The sequence below is a fragment of the Rattus norvegicus genome, chromosome 6 (genome assembly GCF_036323735.1).
Source record: "Rattus norvegicus strain BN/NHsdMcwi chromosome 6, GRCr8, whole genome shotgun sequence".
Taxonomy (NCBI): domain Eukaryota; kingdom Metazoa; phylum Chordata; class Mammalia; order Rodentia; family Muridae; genus Rattus; species Rattus norvegicus.
Window position 1 is genome coordinate 13,326,191 of NC_086024.1, and position 17,713 is coordinate 13,343,903.

The following is a 17,713-nucleotide window of genomic DNA, read 5'->3' on the forward strand; positions in this document are numbered from 1 at the left end:
GCAAGCATATATATATATATATATATATATATATATATATATATATATATATATATATTATTTGTGTGCATGGGCTGTATAGGGCTGCCTCCCCTGACAGGGTTCAAGAGATCAGCATTGGATGTGTGGAAGAGAAGGTTTTTATAGCTCAGGGGTAGGGAGTTTCCAAATGGTGAATATAGCGGGCAAATAGGTGGTACTACAGGCAGAGAACATAACAAGGCGGTCAGAACAAGGTAGTCATAAGAACCTTTTAGAACAAAGTTAGCTTTGCACGGTGGTCATAACGACTTTTTAAAACAAAGACATGGTGGTTGTTTCCTGGAATAGGCAGTTCAGAACCATTTGTAGTTAAGGTTACTGGTGGGAATTGGGCCCAATTCTTGAGGAATGAGAGGTTTAATCACAAATAGGAATGAACCTAGTTTGTCTTTACTGTCAGATGATATTCAAGCCTAAGCAGGCCAGTTCACCACCAGAAACATAGCTACTTAGTTTCAGACCTGCTTAGCTTTGCATTGTCAGAGTGGAATCACAGAGAACCTCCCTTTTCCTTGGGACCTTGTCTAGGGAAAGGGAGTAGTTATGAGCTGTGAGGACTTCCATGAGTGAGAGGCCTAAGGAACCTGATCCTTAAGCACATCTTTCCATGCCATGGTGTATTGGGGCATTCTTCATGGTTCAGGGCTGCCTTCCACATCTCTGTCATTCTCTTGGCCCCAGGATATGCTAAAGTGTCAATGGGGTTTGAAAAGCTGCACAGCTACAGATGGCAAAAAGGTGATGTAGGGCTTTGAACATGCTTGGCCCAGGAAGTGGAACCATGAGAAGGAAGATGTGGCCTTGTTGGAGGAAGTGTGTCACTGTGGACGTGAGCTTTGAGAGACCTTCCTCCTAGCTGCCTGGACATCAGTCTGCTCCTGGCTTCCTTTGGATGAAGATGTAGAATTCTCAGTTCCTTCTCCAGTACTATGCCTGCCTGTATGCTGCCATGTTTCCCCATTGATCGTAATGGACTAACCCTCTGAACCTGTAAGCCAGCACCAATTAAATGTTGTCTCTTATAAGAGTTGCTTTGGTCATGGAGTCTGTTCACAACAGTAAACCCTAACAAAGACAGATGGTGTGCCGTGTGGCAGGACAGTGTGTCTGTGGGAGTCCATGGACTAGAATCCCTGTGATTCCTGCAGATATTTCTGTTGAATATTGTTCTGGTTACCTTTTTGTAAACTCGACACAAATTAGTCACCTGGGAAGAGGGACGCTCTAGGAATTGCCTCCATCAGATTGACCTGTGGGCATGTCTGTGAGCATTTTCTTGATTAATGGTGTTTGATGTGGGAGGGTCCAGGTATTCAAGGTGGGGTCACCCATAGGCAGGTGGGTTTTATAAGAAAGCAAGCTGAGCAAGTCATGGGAGTAAGCCAGTAAGTAACATTTTCCTCCATGGTTTATCTCAGTGATGAACTATAACCTGCAAGTCGGTTTTGGTCAGTGTTAAATCACAGTAACGGAGAGGAAAATTTGTGTGTGTGTGTCTCCTCATGTTCATAGACACACACACACACACACACACACACACACACACACACACACACACACACACGAGCACATTATTTCTTTCCTGAGGTTCTCCTACTTTCCGGGGGTGACTCTACTAAGGTCACAAGGAACGTGTCCTCTCAGTTCCCAAGTCCTACCAACACAGTTGACTGCTTATCTTCCCAGGTGAGGTGGGTAACAGGGCAGAACTCCCTACCACAAATCTAATCCTCTCTTCCCAGAGTACTGTCCCAATTCTACGCTCCTCTTTTCTTCCAAATACTGTGTCTATGTAGCTACTTCGTTTTTTCCCATCCCCAGCAAGCTTCTAAAACCACAGCAAGGAAGACTTTTGTTTGTTTGTTTCTCTGTTTCTTGCTGTTATGTCTTCTCTGGGCTCAGAGAACAAACTAGGCTACCCGGGGAGAACAACAGCCAGGGAGGAACATGATGAAAGGGACGTCTGTCACCGTGCCACATATACAGATCAGCAGAGGTTTCTGGATCCAGGGGTGGCGGCACCTCAGCCAAGCAGCCTCAGATGAAATTAGATACTAATCAAAAAGTGAACATATTTGATAATAACTAAAATAGGACCCCTTCCCCCAGCATCAGATACATTGTCTTCAAAATCTTGCCTTTTTTTTTTTTTTTTTTAATAAAGGGGAGTAGGCGTTCAGAACTCAGTGCCTGGGCTTTTGGCCACAGCAGTAAAATATGAATATTTTCTCAGGACTGGTGAATGATAGAAGCTGTTGGTGGCAGATCCTCAGCCGAAGTCTTGGCAGGAAATTGGGGGAAGAAACAGCAGTTACTCTGCAGTGGCTGCCCCTTGAGACTTTCTATTTAAGGTCTCGTGGACTTGCGCCTCCCTCCGTCTTGTGCCTCCCTCCCTCCCTCTCTGGAAACTCCCCTAACCCTCAGACTCTTGGAAACTCGGCTGCCTCTGATTTAAGTCATTTCTACCCTAACAAGAAACAAACTATCTTAAGCCATTAATTCATTTGAAACTTCATTAAAAGCCACTGACTTTCTGTTGGAGCTATGAAGTGGGAATGGCTAGGTCTGTCTTCATCCTGGTGACTTTAGGGGCCTGTTGAACGACAAATGTGCTATATTTGGGTGTCTGAGTCTTAGTTCAGTTGCAGGGGTGGAAGACCTTTCATAAATTAAAATGGAGTAATCTTAATATGGGGGGCGGATGCGGGCTGTAGGGCACGGAGAGACAGGATACATGGCAAGATCTTCGGGTGTCAAAGAAAGCTTTCTGTGTGGGCAAAGAAGGTTGAACAGGTGGAAACTTGAGAGAGAGTTGAGAGGCTCAGGGCCAGCTGCGGGTAGACTGCTTCTTTAGTAGGAGAGGAACCGAGAGATGCTCTGACTCACCCCAAGCTGTGGTGGGATTGATGTTTCAGAGTTGGTGGCCATGAACAAAAGAGGGAGCTGCTTCATGCCTAGGCAAGAAGACTCCAGCACACCCCACCCCGATTATCACCATGTGCTGAGGGAATCAAGAGCCATGGAGGGTTCTTCTAAATGCAAAACGCACAGGTTCTCCTCTCCCTTGTTCCTCGGGGGTGGGGAGGAAGCAGTGCCTTCCTTACAGGGTCTGTATCTCAGGCAAGGAGTCGGTAAGCATGTATGAGGCACTGGAGCGCTGGAGCAGACCTTTTCTGAGCAGTGTAATTGTATCTATCATTAAACCTTTGGGTAAAGTTGTCCAAGTGGGCTGCCTTAGCTGAACACTTGTCTGAGTGTGGGGCAAACTCCTTAAAACACAGGTTGGTTGCAAATAATCTGCAGAGAAACCGAGTTAGAATTCATTTTATAAAATAGGAACTGCCTGAGTTGTCGGCGGGCGTCTCTCTGGCCCCCTGGATGGGAGAAAGAGCTGTTTTCTGCAGCTGTGAAAAGGAAGGAGACCTGCCTGCCTGGGGAACCCCACCGTCACCCCAAGGCCAGCTTCACATCATGGAAGCGAATCAGAGGGCTGAATTTGGAGAAAGCCCATAAAGTCTAGATCACACAGGAAATAATTACATTCTGAGTGAACGGAGCAAGAAAGTATAATCCTTGAGTAAATAACCAGAGTGAGTGCATTTGCGCTCGCTGCTGACGGTCATGTGGATCAAGTTACTGGTGGTTTAGTTCATCAGTGTATGATAAGTGCTTTAACTCATGCCAGTAAGATAATCTTCAGAGAGGTCTGAGAGGCTTCTGGTCCTAACAGTAATTCATAAGGAATTAAAAAATATCAGGGATAGTCTGGGAGAATGTTAAGCCAATGCTGGGCAATCATTAACCCTTTCTGTCAACTCAGCTTCTCAAATGTATTGATCATTTCTAACTAGGATAAAGCTTGCAACAACAAACTTATTTTAAGGAACAAGTAGTAAATGTTTTAGGCTTTGTGATCCTGTCCTCTTACAAGAAAGCAGCCAGTAAACGTCTGTGACTTTGTTCCAGTACAATGTCTGTCAGAATAGTTAACATGCCAGTGGTTTGTGATACCCTCATGCCTGATTCTGAACGAGTACATCAATGCAGAAAGATTATAAATTCTTTGGGAAAATTAGGATCTCTTTGAAGGTTCGCAGCAGACTTTTGTGAAAGTGTATTAGTCACTGGCCAATAGACAGTGTCCTGTAATATTTATAAATATTGGATGAAGAAGCCTGGATGCTTTTGTTAGAAGCCAGATGCCTGATGGAAAGGCAGACTTGGTGCTGGGATCAGGGTGAGCTGTTCATTTGAAATGTAAAACACTTAGGGAAAAGGAATAACTATAGCAAGCACATTCTCTCACACATGCAACTGTAGAACTTCACCAGGTTAACCTCTCACATCCCCATGAACCCCCTACCTCTGTCTGTCCCTGTCTTTCTGTTCATTCTCTGATTTTGCCTCTGTCCTCACCACTTCTGTTAAGAGGACTGAATTTGTAGGTCAAAAATCTAATTAGAGAACTTGCCTAACATTTGTGAAGGCCTTGGTTCAATCCCAGGTACCACAAACTAAATAGATAGATAGATGATAGATAGATAGACAGACAGACAGACAGACAGACAGACAGACAGACAGGTATATGAGTGCCTGTGAACATTAGGAAGGTGATAAAACTGTAAGAATATATGGAGTTGAAGTTTCTCGGAAATGTCAACAAATAAAACATCTAATTTTGATCCTTAACTTTCCCCTCTAAAACTACATTACCAATATTTTGGGGGAAATGGTGTGATCCCCAAAGATAGTGAAGGGAGGTATCAAAGGATGCAACTTTGAGTGGGTGGAGGAACAAGTGGTAATAGACCTGTCACTTCTGGAAAAACTTCAATGACATTAAGTACATATGGGGACAAGTTTGGCATACACTTTAATGCTAACTGGCTCACAACCTTATGACACCTCTGGAAGTGCACTGGAAAGCTGACTTAAAGCACACTGGCTGAATGACGGACAAACCAGTCACGTGACTTCCTGGCCCTGAAGCACAACCTCTATGCATACTACTGGTGGAGGAGTATTGCTCTCCCACACTATGGCCAAAACCTCGAGGTGCCAGCTCCAGAGATGGGGACACAGATTTTCACCACACACAGCTCGAGGTGGGCACTGGACCCAGGGCAGGAGGAGCCAGTGCCTGAACACTGACCACTGAGGCTCTTTGCCTCCATACTAACCTCCAGAGAAGTGAGAAGTGCTTGTTACAGTCAACGGTATCATCCAGTGATACTGTTGGAGAGGCTGGCCTGCTAATCACGGTAAGCTGAGGTGCAGAACAGTCTGACAGTCTCCGCTGTTGGGTCTGCGTGGGCACAGATGGCCAGAAAGGTCGGGAGAAACTGGGGTCCTTAGAAACTGGGGGTGAGGGGGTGTGGGGAAGGCAGAAATGAGAAAAGTAACTTAAAGAGGCAGAGTCTGTAGGGCAAAGAACTTTAAGAAACTGTACAAGACCAGCCAGACATGGGGGTGCATGCCTTGTTCATCCCAGCATTTGGGAGGCTAAGGCTGAATTAAGCCTGGGCCACACAGTCCTCTTACGACAGCTTGGCTTCGGATCTTCTGAATTTAGAATGTTGAGGGAGCAGTGTACATTCAGAAGTGCACTTGGATTCGGAATGCTGAGCTTCCCCAGGCTGGTGAGAGGCAGTACGGAGCTTTTTCATGATGCTGGCAGAGCATGTGGAGGGAGGAGGCGGGAGGGTGGGGCTGACCACCGATGCTCCTGTGAGCTATGCTGTAAGCCGGGATTCCAGTTGCTGGGTGTGTTTGTAATATCTTCAGCCTACCACGGGTTTACTGGGATGGGGAACTTTATCAAAACAGACATCTTAGTCCATGTGTAATGGACACGGGTGACTATGACAAAATGCCAGGGGCCACATTTACCTTCCTGCTCTAATCAATTCTTAAAAACGGGACAAAATTGTGAAAACTGGTTTTGGATATTGGGGAATGGGCAGCACAGGATTGTGACCCCTGAGAGGGACTCGGGCCATACAGGAGCAGATCCTATTCACCTTACTGGGTGAGGACCAAGGCTAGAGTTAAGGCCATGTGGGCTGTTCAAAGATAAAGGGCAGAGTCCTAGAAAGGCAGCAACACATCTTCATGTATCTTTGTCACATCCGAGGATGACCTTATCTAGTGTGCCAGCCCACAGGCTGTGGAAAAAGAGGAGTGGGCTGGGAACTGGGGAGTTAGTTCCCAGACTTCGCCCAGGGCATGGGAATGGGACGTGGTGATTGATGTGTACAACCCTGTCATTCTAGAGACTGAAGCAGGATAACAGTAAACCCTCGCTGACTACCAGCCCTCAGATGGAGCCCTGGAAGGACCACACCTTCATACTGGAGCTAAACTATCCTTACAGTAAGGGTTCCTCTACGTTCTTCCTAGCAGAGCTTTTAAAAAAAAGTGTCAAAAGCGGAGGCTTAAGCAAACACGATTCCTCATGAGGTCAAAGCCTGGCACATCCCTTTCAAGAAACGCGTTTAACTTTTTAAAACTTAACTGTGACACTTGTTGTGGGCCTTCTGTGACCTTAGAAGGCTAAGGAATTCCTTTCCATTCTAACTTTATAGCAATTTTCACTGTAACTGATTTTAGAGTATGTCATTATCTATATGTGTGCATGTGTGAGTGCACTCACCTGTGTGTGTAAGCAGAGGCCAGAAGAGGGCATCACACACCTTCCACCATTTCCGAGTTCCTCTGAGGCAGTGTCTGTTCCTAAACCTGGGGCTCAAGTCTTTGCTAGGTTGAAAGAACACCAGCAGCAGTGACCAACCCTCCTGTCTTTGCCCTTCTCAGTCCTGGGGCCATGGGCATTGGCAGGGGACCCAGTTTATTTCATAGGGGCTGGAATCACGTGTGTGTGTGTGTGTGTGTGTGTGTGTGTGTGTGTGTGTGTGTGTGTGTGTAGCAGCTTGTCTTTCATTTTTTTTTTCTTTTCTTTTTTTTCGGAGCTGAGGACTGAACCCAGAGCCTTGCGCTTGCTAGGCAAGCGCTCTACCACTGAGCTAAATCCCCAACCCCTGTCTTTCATTTTCTAATGTGGGTACCTTTAATGGGTTTAAAACATGTCAGCCAACTTGAATTCCTAGAATAAGTCAACATTGGTCACAAAACATACTGGATTCATTTTCTAACATTTCCCATCTTTGTTCTGAAGACTGCCCTTAAACAACATTTTAACCTATTTTCCAGTGTTACAGATTTATTTGTGTGTGGGTGCCTGCACATGTGTGCAGGAGACCATGGAGGCCAGAGGCCAGGCTGTGAGCCACCATGGAGATGCCGGGAACCAAACCACGTCCTGGGTAAGAGCTGTACACACTCTTAACCAGGAACCTCCCCACCCCTGCCCATCCCTGCTTTAAAAAAGATAGTCTCGTGTAGTTAAGGAATGTTAAACATTCTAGAGCTTAGCTCCTAAGCTAAGTTTTATATATATAATTCATGGCCTTAAACTTGTTATATAGGCCAGGGACACCTGTAGCCTCTAATCCTCCTGCCCCTACTTCCCAAGTGCTGGTCAGTACACCTAGTGACACAATTCTGGGAATCAGAGCCACGGCTTCATGTGCTCGGGCCCTCTCCAGCACCCTTATTTCCACATTGTAAATGTTTCATGAAGACCCTCTCTGACTATCTTATCACAATGTCATCTGGGACTTAAGTGTACACATTTGATCTTTTGGGTTGCTTTAACTGCAAATATTTTAGGATGGTTGCAAATTAAAACCAGGAAGAGCATCATTGCCCCCTGGTGGAAAGGCCTACTACTACCACGTTGAAAAGGCCCCCAGTGACAGCAGCCTCTCCTCTCACTCAGTCAGTCCAGCCACCTCACTGGGCCATTGAACCTGCATCTTTATTTTCCATTTCCTCCCGGTATCTTAGCTCAGCTTCCAACCTCATCACTACTGGCTAACGTCACTGCTCTGAAACTGCTCAACTCTACTCTGTGTACAGACATTTGGAGTAATAAAGCAGAAATCCAGTAAATAGTGGCTGAATTTTAAAAGCACTCAGCTTCATTCACTAAGTCACCTGGGAGGGAAGTTCCGCCCCGTGTGCACAGGCTGATACATGGTAATCATACATGTTAAGTGTTTGCCCAGAAATCTTACAACTTGAACCAGGGACATCTGGACAAACGACTCACTGCAGGGCTAAGGGCGGGTGGGAGGACCACAGTAACGGAGCCCAGATCAAAACAGACCATCCTGTGCTGCACGGTAAGGAACTGCTTAAGGGTACAGCACAGCTGGGTCCTTTATGACTTCTCTGCGTTAAGATCTTAACACTTCGAGAAGTCAGCTTGGTCTACAGACAGTCAGGGCTATGTAGAGGGACCCTGCCTCAAAAAACTAAAACCCAACCCCCGAAAAATCCCAAGTTAAAACATAGGAGGTATTTTATACTGAGCCATACTATTTGTTTTTGTATTTTGTCTTTCCAGACAAGGTTGCTCTATGTAGCTCTGGCTGTCCTGGAACTCACTCTGTAGACCAGGCTGACCTTGAACTCAAGAGATCCTTCTGCCTCTGCCTCCTGGGATTAAAAGTGTGTGCCACCACTGCCCGGCTGAGATGTTATTTGTATTTTGTATTATTTCTGTAATTTTTCTGATAAAAATTAACAAATTAACAAAGCACCCTAGAAAAACATTGAAAAAAAATCTAGTGGATAAAATTAAGAATTTTTCTTCAAAGTAATTTTAAAACCATAATCAATGTCTATTTTTTCATTGTTTATAGTAGGTCTCACATTACACAGTGATATGCATTTAAGATCCTGCAGATAAAAACAGAGAATATGCTTTTGGTCTCTGGGTAGGCTGAGGGTTTTAAAGGTGGAAGGCCCAACCCAAAGAAGGCAACAAGAAAAACCTTCATTCACAGCAGCCCCCTGGCAGGCTGCAGCAATGTCAGAGGCCAGAGGCCTGCTTTATTTCTGAGGAAGTGGCAGCGGGGGTTGGGGGGTGTTAAGGAAAGCTATGTATCCTTCTTCAAAGAACATTCCCAAACAGAATAAATGTATTCTCATTTGAATTTAAGATAATGCTGACAGAACGCACGTCTCTGAACTTCAGTGTCTGCCTGGACATCGGGCCCCATGGCACTCAGTCACACGTAAAAGAAACTCACTTTAGCAGCAACAGCAACTTTAAATAAAAATGCAACTTATCTTAGACTTGTGGCAGGACTGGTCACCAAGGAACCACTCTGCAAAAATGGTCTCAGACATTATAGCTCATGAAAATGCAGTAACTAAGGCCCTGTTTGTTCTAAGAACTGCAATGTTTGTGAGAAAGTGAGAAATCTCAAGTCTGGATGTCAAGTTCAGAGCAAAGAATCAGTGATTTCACATTTGCAATATCTATAAATAAAACGCGTGGGTCAGATAGGAATTATATGGATAATGTCTAGTAGACAGTGCGTACAGAAGTAGGGAACACCTTACTCATTAATTATACAGATAATGTCGAGTAGACAGTGCGTACTCATTAATTAGATAATGTCGAGTAGACAGTGCGTACACAAGTTGGGAAACCTCGTTCATTAATTTTGTCACTTATCTAGTTCAGTAAAATGCTCACAAGGAAAATAACCACCTAAGGCAGAAACTTCATTCACAACTTCATGAGAGCAGACAGATCAATACTGATCAACGTCCCTGCTTCAGACTGAATCATTCATCCTCAAACAGGTCATTTTGTGAGATGGACATCCGTGTTACGCTTGAAAAGCTGAAGCACAAATACAACCGTAGAGTTGGAATCTTCAACAGCCTAGACGGAAGTCTGCTTGTAGTTTTTAGTATCCAAAACCTTTTTGCCACACATCGCACAGATGCCTGAAACAAAAGAAAGCATGTGAGCAGCAGCCAGTTGCTTTATTTATGTTAAACTAAAGCTCAGCGGGGCTGCCCGGCTCGCTCACTGGTCAAGCGCACTTGCTCTGTCATCATGGAAACTAGAGTCTGGAGTTCAACATTCACATCTGCTCACAAATCCCCATAATTTCAAATCCAAGTAGGGTGCAGACAGGAGGATCCTTGGGGTTTGCTGGCTTCTACCCCAACTGAGAAACAGGAGCCTCAGGGTCAGGGAGAGACCCCGCCTCACAAGGTGGTAATAGAGAGAGACGCCTTCTCTTGGCTTCAGGCACACATGCCTAATGCATAAGTGAGCTGCACACATGACCACACACTCAGACACAGAGAGAAGGGCAGATGGAGAATCTTTAAGAACTTCAAAACGTCATAAGAGAGAAAAAGGGATATCCTTTTGACTACAAATTTAAATTCTATTTTATCTTAGTAAAAAAGGGTATTTGATTAACAACTCTAGAAAGGTTACTCCTTTCAATTACTTAAACCAACACCAAATGAGATAGATTTAAGTCGAAAAATCGAGTTAAAGAAACATACCTTTCTTGTAGGCACAGCCTTGACAGTAATGAGAACCTGGCTGGTGTACAGAACTTTTACAAATTCTGCAAGTGGAGAACTTATTTTTTCCATATGGATCAAACCTAGAGAGTTAAAAAAAAAGATATTCATACCACAATAGAAACTTGTGTGTGTGTGTGCGTGTGTGTGTGTGTGTGTGAGAGAGAGAGAGAGAGAGAGAGAGAGACAGGCTTTCTCTGTATGGCTCTGGCTGTCCTGGTACTTACTCTGTAGACCAGGCTGGCTTCTAACTCACTGAGATTCACCTGCCTCTGCCTCTCCAGTACTGGGATTAGATATGGGTAAGCCAATTACTAAAAACGGGAGGGTGGATTCCATATGTTCTCTATGTACATATGTATGTCATATGTGTGCAGGTAGCTATGGAAGCCAGAGGGTTTGGGTTCTTTGTAGATGGGGTTACACGTGGCTTTAAGAAGCAAACTCATGTCATCTCTCCAGGACCATTCCCCTTCCCTGCCCCCCTCCCTTGGTGAACCTTGACCTCCTGATGCTTTTGCCACCAGCACCTAAGCACTGGGGTTACAGGCACATGCCATCACACCCGGCTTAGTTTTTGCTCCACTCTGAAGGTATATAATATATTCTGGTGATGGTTTCTGTGAGAAGTAATATAAACTCTCATCAGCAGACCCGACCATAAAGGGTTAATCTCAATGTCCACATGTACAGTTCACTTTAATGAGACAGGCGCATTTCCTAATGACTACTCACTTTAACAAGGTTTTTCTACTGACTCCACTTGGTCCCTTTGGATAAAGGGATTTCTACTATATGAACATTGGTATCTTACAGGAAATAGAGGGCAAATAACTTTATAAGAAATAATTCTCCTAAAACTGACTATTTGCCTTCCTCCAGAATAGCTCTTTACATTTTCTTCATGTGACATTATCGTCCTGGTGTCTTGTTTGGATTACGGCATATGAGATTCTTTTAACTTTTTTACCTTTATCTGTGTATTTTAATTTTATGTGTACATGTGTCTTCCCTGCATATATGTCTATGTGTCAAGTGGGCTGTGCCTGTGGGAGCCAGAAAAGGGCACTGGATCTTCTGGGACTGGAGTTAGGGATGGCTGTGAGCCACCATATAGGTGCTGGGAATTGAACCTAGGTCCTCTGGAAGAGCAGCCAGTGCTCTAACCACTGAGCCATCTCTGCAGCCTTATTATCTCATTATTAAACAAACAGACACCTTTCACTTGTTTGCTCATTTGACTTTTAAGACAGATTCTGGCTCTATAACCCAGACTATCGTGACCTTTGCTATCTTCCTGCTCAGCTCCCCACAGGTACTACAATGGCTAGGTAGCAGATAAATTTTTAGAGGTTAACTTTTCTAAACTGAATCACTTTACTCCCACAAGAGTTAAGTAAAATTTGTTTAGATTTGGATGTTTAGAATCCTTTTCAGAAACCATATTTTTATTGTTCTAAAATGACATTTTAACCTTCAAATGAACCTTTACCATCAAGTGGCAGCTTTTTGTTCTTTTTCTAAAGATTCTATTATTTTTAAAATTATGTTTCTATTGTGTTTGTGTGGGGATGTGTGCTGCTGAGGCCCGGAGACAGTGTGGATCCCCTGAATTTGGAGTCACAGGCCGTTTGTGAGCCTCTCAATGTCCAAACAGAACCCTCGGGAAAAGCAGTGCGTGCTCTTAACCACTGAGCCATTTCCCCAGCCGCACAGAGTTTCTTGCTCCTTATAAATAATGGAACTGAAAATTTAATGTAATACAGTAGTATACTTTCTAAAACAAGCTAGAGTACTCAAAAATAATAGCTACAATTCAGAAATATCAGAAAAAAGGAATGGGATGTATATGAAGTTGCACGATTCAGATAAATAACTAGTAAACCCGGTCTTAGCAAGCATTGTCTTGCAACAATATACAGTCTGATGCTATGTGCCAGCCACTTTATAAGGTAAAAGCTTCACTTTTATTTCTTTTAATTCCTACTGTACTGACACTCAATGGCTACTTACTCACTCAGCAGATTATCTACAGAGTGCTTTCTATATCCAATACTGTTCTAAATACCAAACATGAACACTACGGATTCCCTGCCCTCACCAAACTGTTACAGAGAAAATCCCAGCTAAAAGCTGGAGGAGAGGAGAGAAATGCTGGTTAAGGACCCTTCTCTGAGATCAGAGCTCAGTCATGTTTCAAGTGACAAGAAGTCAGGAGGAACCTCGGAGCACCAAACACTGGCCTTAGGTGACAGTGGAGTCTCAGAAGAGGAAGCCACCATATCATGGAAGACTTGTAGTAGAGAGCTCAGATTCTGCTCTACTGGAAAAGGAAAGCCATCAGAAGGCTTTAAGCAAAGGAATCACATGATCTTTCTGTATGCCCATTCTGGCTAACAACCCTTCACTGTGGTAAAGGAAACAAGGAACTGGGGTAGCAGTGGGAAGGGTTTTGTTAAAGTTTAAATTTAATATAACGAAGCAATGTGTCAGAATTGGGGAGATTTTGTCCTCATTCCCAGAGATAAAGTAAAATCAAGTCTTCTGTTAGAATAGTAGAAAGCAGTATCTACACATGTCGGATAAGGTGGAGAAGGGGCCTACAGCAAACAGTCCATCACTGTATGCAAACATGACCACAACAGGATCAGGCAAAAGTTCACTCCGCTAGACTCGCCACTTAAAACATGAACTTCACGACTGCCCCAGGGATGCCCTCGCTTACCTTGCTTTCTTCGAAGTCAGAGCTTTGTTTTCGTTCAGCTTCCTTCCACCACTTTCTATATGTTAAAAAGGAAAAGTGCATACATGGTGGGCCATTCACTTTTGTGCAATTAGCATGTAATGTGCAATACCCAAACTCACCCTGACTTTCTATCAATAAATGTGCACATCATAGCCCAGTTTCTGATGAACTTGGTATAAAGTGTAACTGCCTCATTACTCAGTCTTAGGGTAACTCTGACAACGCATACCCTCGCTTTGTATGTGTGACATCTGTCTACTTTGGTGTCAGAGACTGAATACAGAGAAACGCTGGGTCCCCACTACTGAAGACAGACTTCGCTGTGTGGGGTGGTTTGTTTGGTTATATTTTGTAGATAGGGTTTCTCTGTGTAGCCCCTGGCTGTCCTGGAACTCATTTTGTAGACCAGGCTGGCTTTGAACTCAAGAGATCTGCCTGATAAGTGCTGGGATTAAAGGAATCAAGTGCTGGGATTAAAGGCATGTATCACCCCACCAGGCCTTGGTGTATGGGTTTAATAAAAAACGTGAAAGCAGTTTAAATTTGTTTGAGAATGTAAAACTTAAGATGTCGGAAGGAAATTTAAATACAGACTTTATTAAGCTGAATCAAATAAAATACACTGAAATAATAATTTGACTCCTTCTTGACTCTCTATATGAGGAATCCATTCATGAAACTCAGATGATGAAAAAGATATGAATTCACAGGGGAATCCGGTCCTCTTTGTGTTTAATGGACGAGAGAGTCATCATCTAACACTGCACTCTGCAAACAGTGAAGCCCTAGAGCTGTGTCCACAAGCACTTGATCCAGCTCCTGTTTCCTACTGGCAAGCAGTACCTGTGGTGTTCCGGGCCCCGTCCTTCCATGTGTCTGGAGTGATAACCCTGCCGAGTTTCTTTTCACCTGTTGTAGCAAGATAGCAAAAGAGTACAACTGTCATCTAATACACACACTGTGTGGAAATAAAATAACAAAACGCATTTCTCTGCTAACGTTACAATAATAATTTAAAATAATAAATATACTGTATTATGCCTGAAGTACATAATGACATGAAAAGTGAGACTACAGTAGGAACCTACTAACACCAGGGTAGAAATCAATGAATGAATGATAGCAACTGTGGGCAACAGATACTGGTTCTAAATAAAACTTCCAGGACAACAAGATGCCCTACCAACAGGTTCCACTGATTATACTTTAAACAATTCTGACAAACGTATTCATTTCTCCCACATTCTCTAATCACCTAGTCTGTACAAAGCACTGTGGGAGGTACTGAGGAAAACAAAGCCATGAGTCTAGATTCAGGGGCTTAGACCCAAGTTCACGAGCTCCTTAAGAGCTTGTAGGCTGATAGCTGGGAGGAAACGAAGCAGGCGGGACTGCACAGAAACCTAGAGCATGTGCTTATAACCTTTTCTTGTTCTGACTGGAGCCTTTCTGAAAAGTGAAGAAGCCTTCAGTAGAACCATAAGCTGGAAGCCTGAGCTGTGAACTAAGGAGATGGAGCTTAAGTGTTGGGAAAGTAGATGAGGAGATGAAGTCAAACAGTAAATAAAGGACACATCCCCAGGTCAGGCATGGGAAGCTCAGGGGTACCACAGTGCACAGAGTACTCTGGCGAGCTCAGTGTGAGGTGGGAGAAAGGAGGTTGGAAGGATAGCTTAGGTGTTTGTCTGTAGAGGGCCTCGGACGTCAAGATCCAAATGGACAGTTACTTCTTAGAGTTTAAGTAGGGAAAAGGTCAGGTGGAGAGGTGAACTGGATACTCAGTGGTATGGATGTGCTAGCTGAGGTCAACCATTTCCCAAAGATCTAATGGATCAAGAGAAACAAAGCAGACCAAGACAAACACCCTGGAACCCAGTAAATGGAAGAGAACTCTAAAAATTTGGAGACAAAGAACTTTTTGAGCAACTTATGACAGAAGGAAAGGCAGAACTGAGGTGGCTGCCTGACAGTACAGCTTCTGTATGAGCAGGAGTTCAGTTTACATACAGGGTGAGTGTAATGAGCACACAGACTAGGAGGTTACAAATAGTAAAACATTAGATTTTTCAGAAGAGCAGAGGAGTAACTATAATAGAAAGAAATGGCCTTTTACTGCACAGCACAAAGGACAGGGTCATATCTACATTTAGGCCACATTTAATTAAACACTTTCCCCACTTTCAAAAAGAATAAAAAGCTGTTTGAGAATGGAGCTGATGAAGGTAGCTAGGAGTGGTCTTCCCGAGGGAAGGGCATACCAATTGGTTGTCCAGTGCTAATGGTCAGCCCGGAAACATACATCCAAGTAACAATATATGAACTGAGCAGGCTGCATTTATAAAACAACTATATACATGTATGCATTCAATACAATTAGTGAAAAAAGAGGTCAGGAATTTGATGGATATATGGGAGAGTTTAGAGGGAGGAAATGGAAGAAAGAAATGTTGCAATTATATTATCTCAAAAATAATAAAGAAATAGAATTTACTGGAAAAAAAAAGAATGGTGGCTGAGTCTGATGCCACAGCTACTAGGTGGTGTCTGTGTCCAGAGTTCTATGTACTGTGGTTGTATATATTAGCCATTAACTGAGATCCAAGTTGGAATCTTGTCAGAGAAGGCTGTCTAGCCCAAGAAAGAGATCAAGAAAAGAAAGCTGTTTTAAACAAATCAACAGCTTTTGCAGTAAAAAACAAAAAACAGAAAACGAAAAAACAAAACAATAAGTATTTTCAACAAATCTCAGGGGTTTCATTGGAATTACTGAATGGTAACTTAAAGAGTTAAAAAGACCTTTCTAAAAGCCAGGGATGACTACATAGATTTCTTTGGTGGTGATGAGACTCTCTCCTTCACCTGACCTAATGCTGTATTAATGAACTGACGGGATGGTATAAGATATTCAATTAAACTTAATTTCAGATGACCACTGAATTAATTTTTAAAGTAAAATCTGTATTAAATGCGGCATGTTTTGTAGTAAGGAACAGCGAACAAAAGCCAAGATTTAAATATTATGCGGGACATATTAATAATACTAGAAATTAATCATTGCCTATAATCTTATAATGTAACTGAGAGCCTGGGATTTATATTTGTTACACCTGGCAACTCTAGATGCTACCAGAAAGATTTTTAAGTCTCTGGGATCCTGTCAAGAAGTTATAATTAAAGAGATCCAAGGAGGGCGCGAGGACGGTGACAGAAACAAGCATAGATGTGCAGAACTGAGACCATTCTGAACACAAAGCATAGGGCTATAGGGTCCCGGGATAGGCAAGGACCGTGGGGCAAGGAAGGAAGACAAAGGTTATACTACAGACCGGTGAGAAAAAACAAAGGCCGAAATCCCAAGAGAATTTCGTCGGGTTCCTCCAGCCTCCACCTCCCACAGAAGCAGCGCCTTAACTTACACTTTTCACACACCATCCTTCCACGGGTCGTCCTGTCCCCCTCAACCCGCAAAGCAGGAGCAGCTGCCAAAATACATCAACAACACAGCTGAGAAGACTTCCTCTTCCGGTTACGTCAGTTCGCTTCCGTACTCAGCCCTCCCGCTCCGGCCTATCCAGGATGGAGAAAGTCGCGGGAGGGATAAACGCGAGCTCATGGGCGGGGCTTCCTTTATCGGTCCGCCTCTTCTCTTCAACGATTGGCTATCCGCTTGTGAGTCCCCCGCCTTCTGGTCTGCGCCTGCGCGAGGGGCCATGGCAGCCTGTCGCACCTGAGGGTGGGAGGCGGTGGTGTCCCCTTCCCTTCGGCGGGCGGGAGAGTTAGGTAAGCGGGAGGGATGCTTCCTAAGTTCTCCTGGGGCAGGTGCAGGTCGCTCTGCGGACTGCTGCCGTGGCTTCCAAGGCGCCACGCTTCCGGCGGGCCAGAGGATGCATGGCGCGACGGACCCTCTGAGATCCCGGCGTCTGTCGGCGGGACCGACCCTCTGTCACCGTCTCTCAGGTTACCGGGTCGGCCGCCCGGGCTCTCTCTGATGATGCCCCTCAGTTGCCCACACTCGCGCTGTCCGGGGTTGGGACAGAGTCACCTGGGTGGGGTTGAGCCGCGGTCAGCGCCCGGGCAAAGGCTGCTCAGGAGGGTTCGGGAGCAGCCATGCCTTCCCACCGGGCTCTCGTGGGATCGCGACTCCGAAGGGCGGCTTCCCAGGTGTGGCGTGCTAGGGAAACTCGCCCGCCGGTGCCCGAGGAAGGGCTCCATTCAACCGGCCTTTGCGTTTGGGCACGGCTCGCCGTGTTAGATAGGGATTTGCAGGTGGCCCAGAGACAAGCTCTACTTAGAGGATGGATTTCTGATCCCCCTACCTGCCCGATCCCTCAGTGGAGGGGAGAATCTGAGAAACTTTTCCGAAGTCTTTTCATTGTTATCCGTTCTTGTCCGGACCCCGGAGGGTGTCTTCATGTTAAAGAGGCGATACTTGAAATGGCTTTAGTGTGTGTAACCTTGGCCGCT

General features: G+C 44.5%; 2 protein-coding genes across 3 annotated transcripts in view; one reads left to right on the forward strand and one right to left on the reverse strand.

Annotated features, from left to right (window-relative positions):
• Positions 1 to 8,787: 8,787 nt before the first annotated feature.
• On the reverse strand, positions 8,788 to 16,744 carry Cript (CXXC repeat containing interactor of PDZ3 domain). The gene is given in 5 exon segments (NM_019907.1): positions 8,788 to 9,906; positions 10,483 to 10,586; positions 13,229 to 13,283; positions 14,093 to 14,158; positions 16,666 to 16,744. Coding segments are annotated over 5 exon segments (306 nt in total). The 5' UTR covers positions 16,682 to 16,744; the 3' UTR covers positions 8,788 to 9,841.
• Positions 16,745 to 16,943: 199 nt separating this feature from the next.
• Pigf (phosphatidylinositol glycan anchor biosynthesis, class F) overlaps positions 16,944 to 17,713 on the forward strand; it is a 28,104-nt gene continuing 27,334 nt past the window's right edge. Inside the window, exon 1 of one of the 2 annotated variants that reach the window (NM_001398970.2) lies at positions 16,944 to 17,206. The gene's annotated coding sequence lies outside the window, so the exon portion shown is untranslated. The remainder of the gene's footprint in view (positions 17,207 to 17,713) is intronic. The other variant, NM_001398969.2, reaches the window with a different exon arrangement.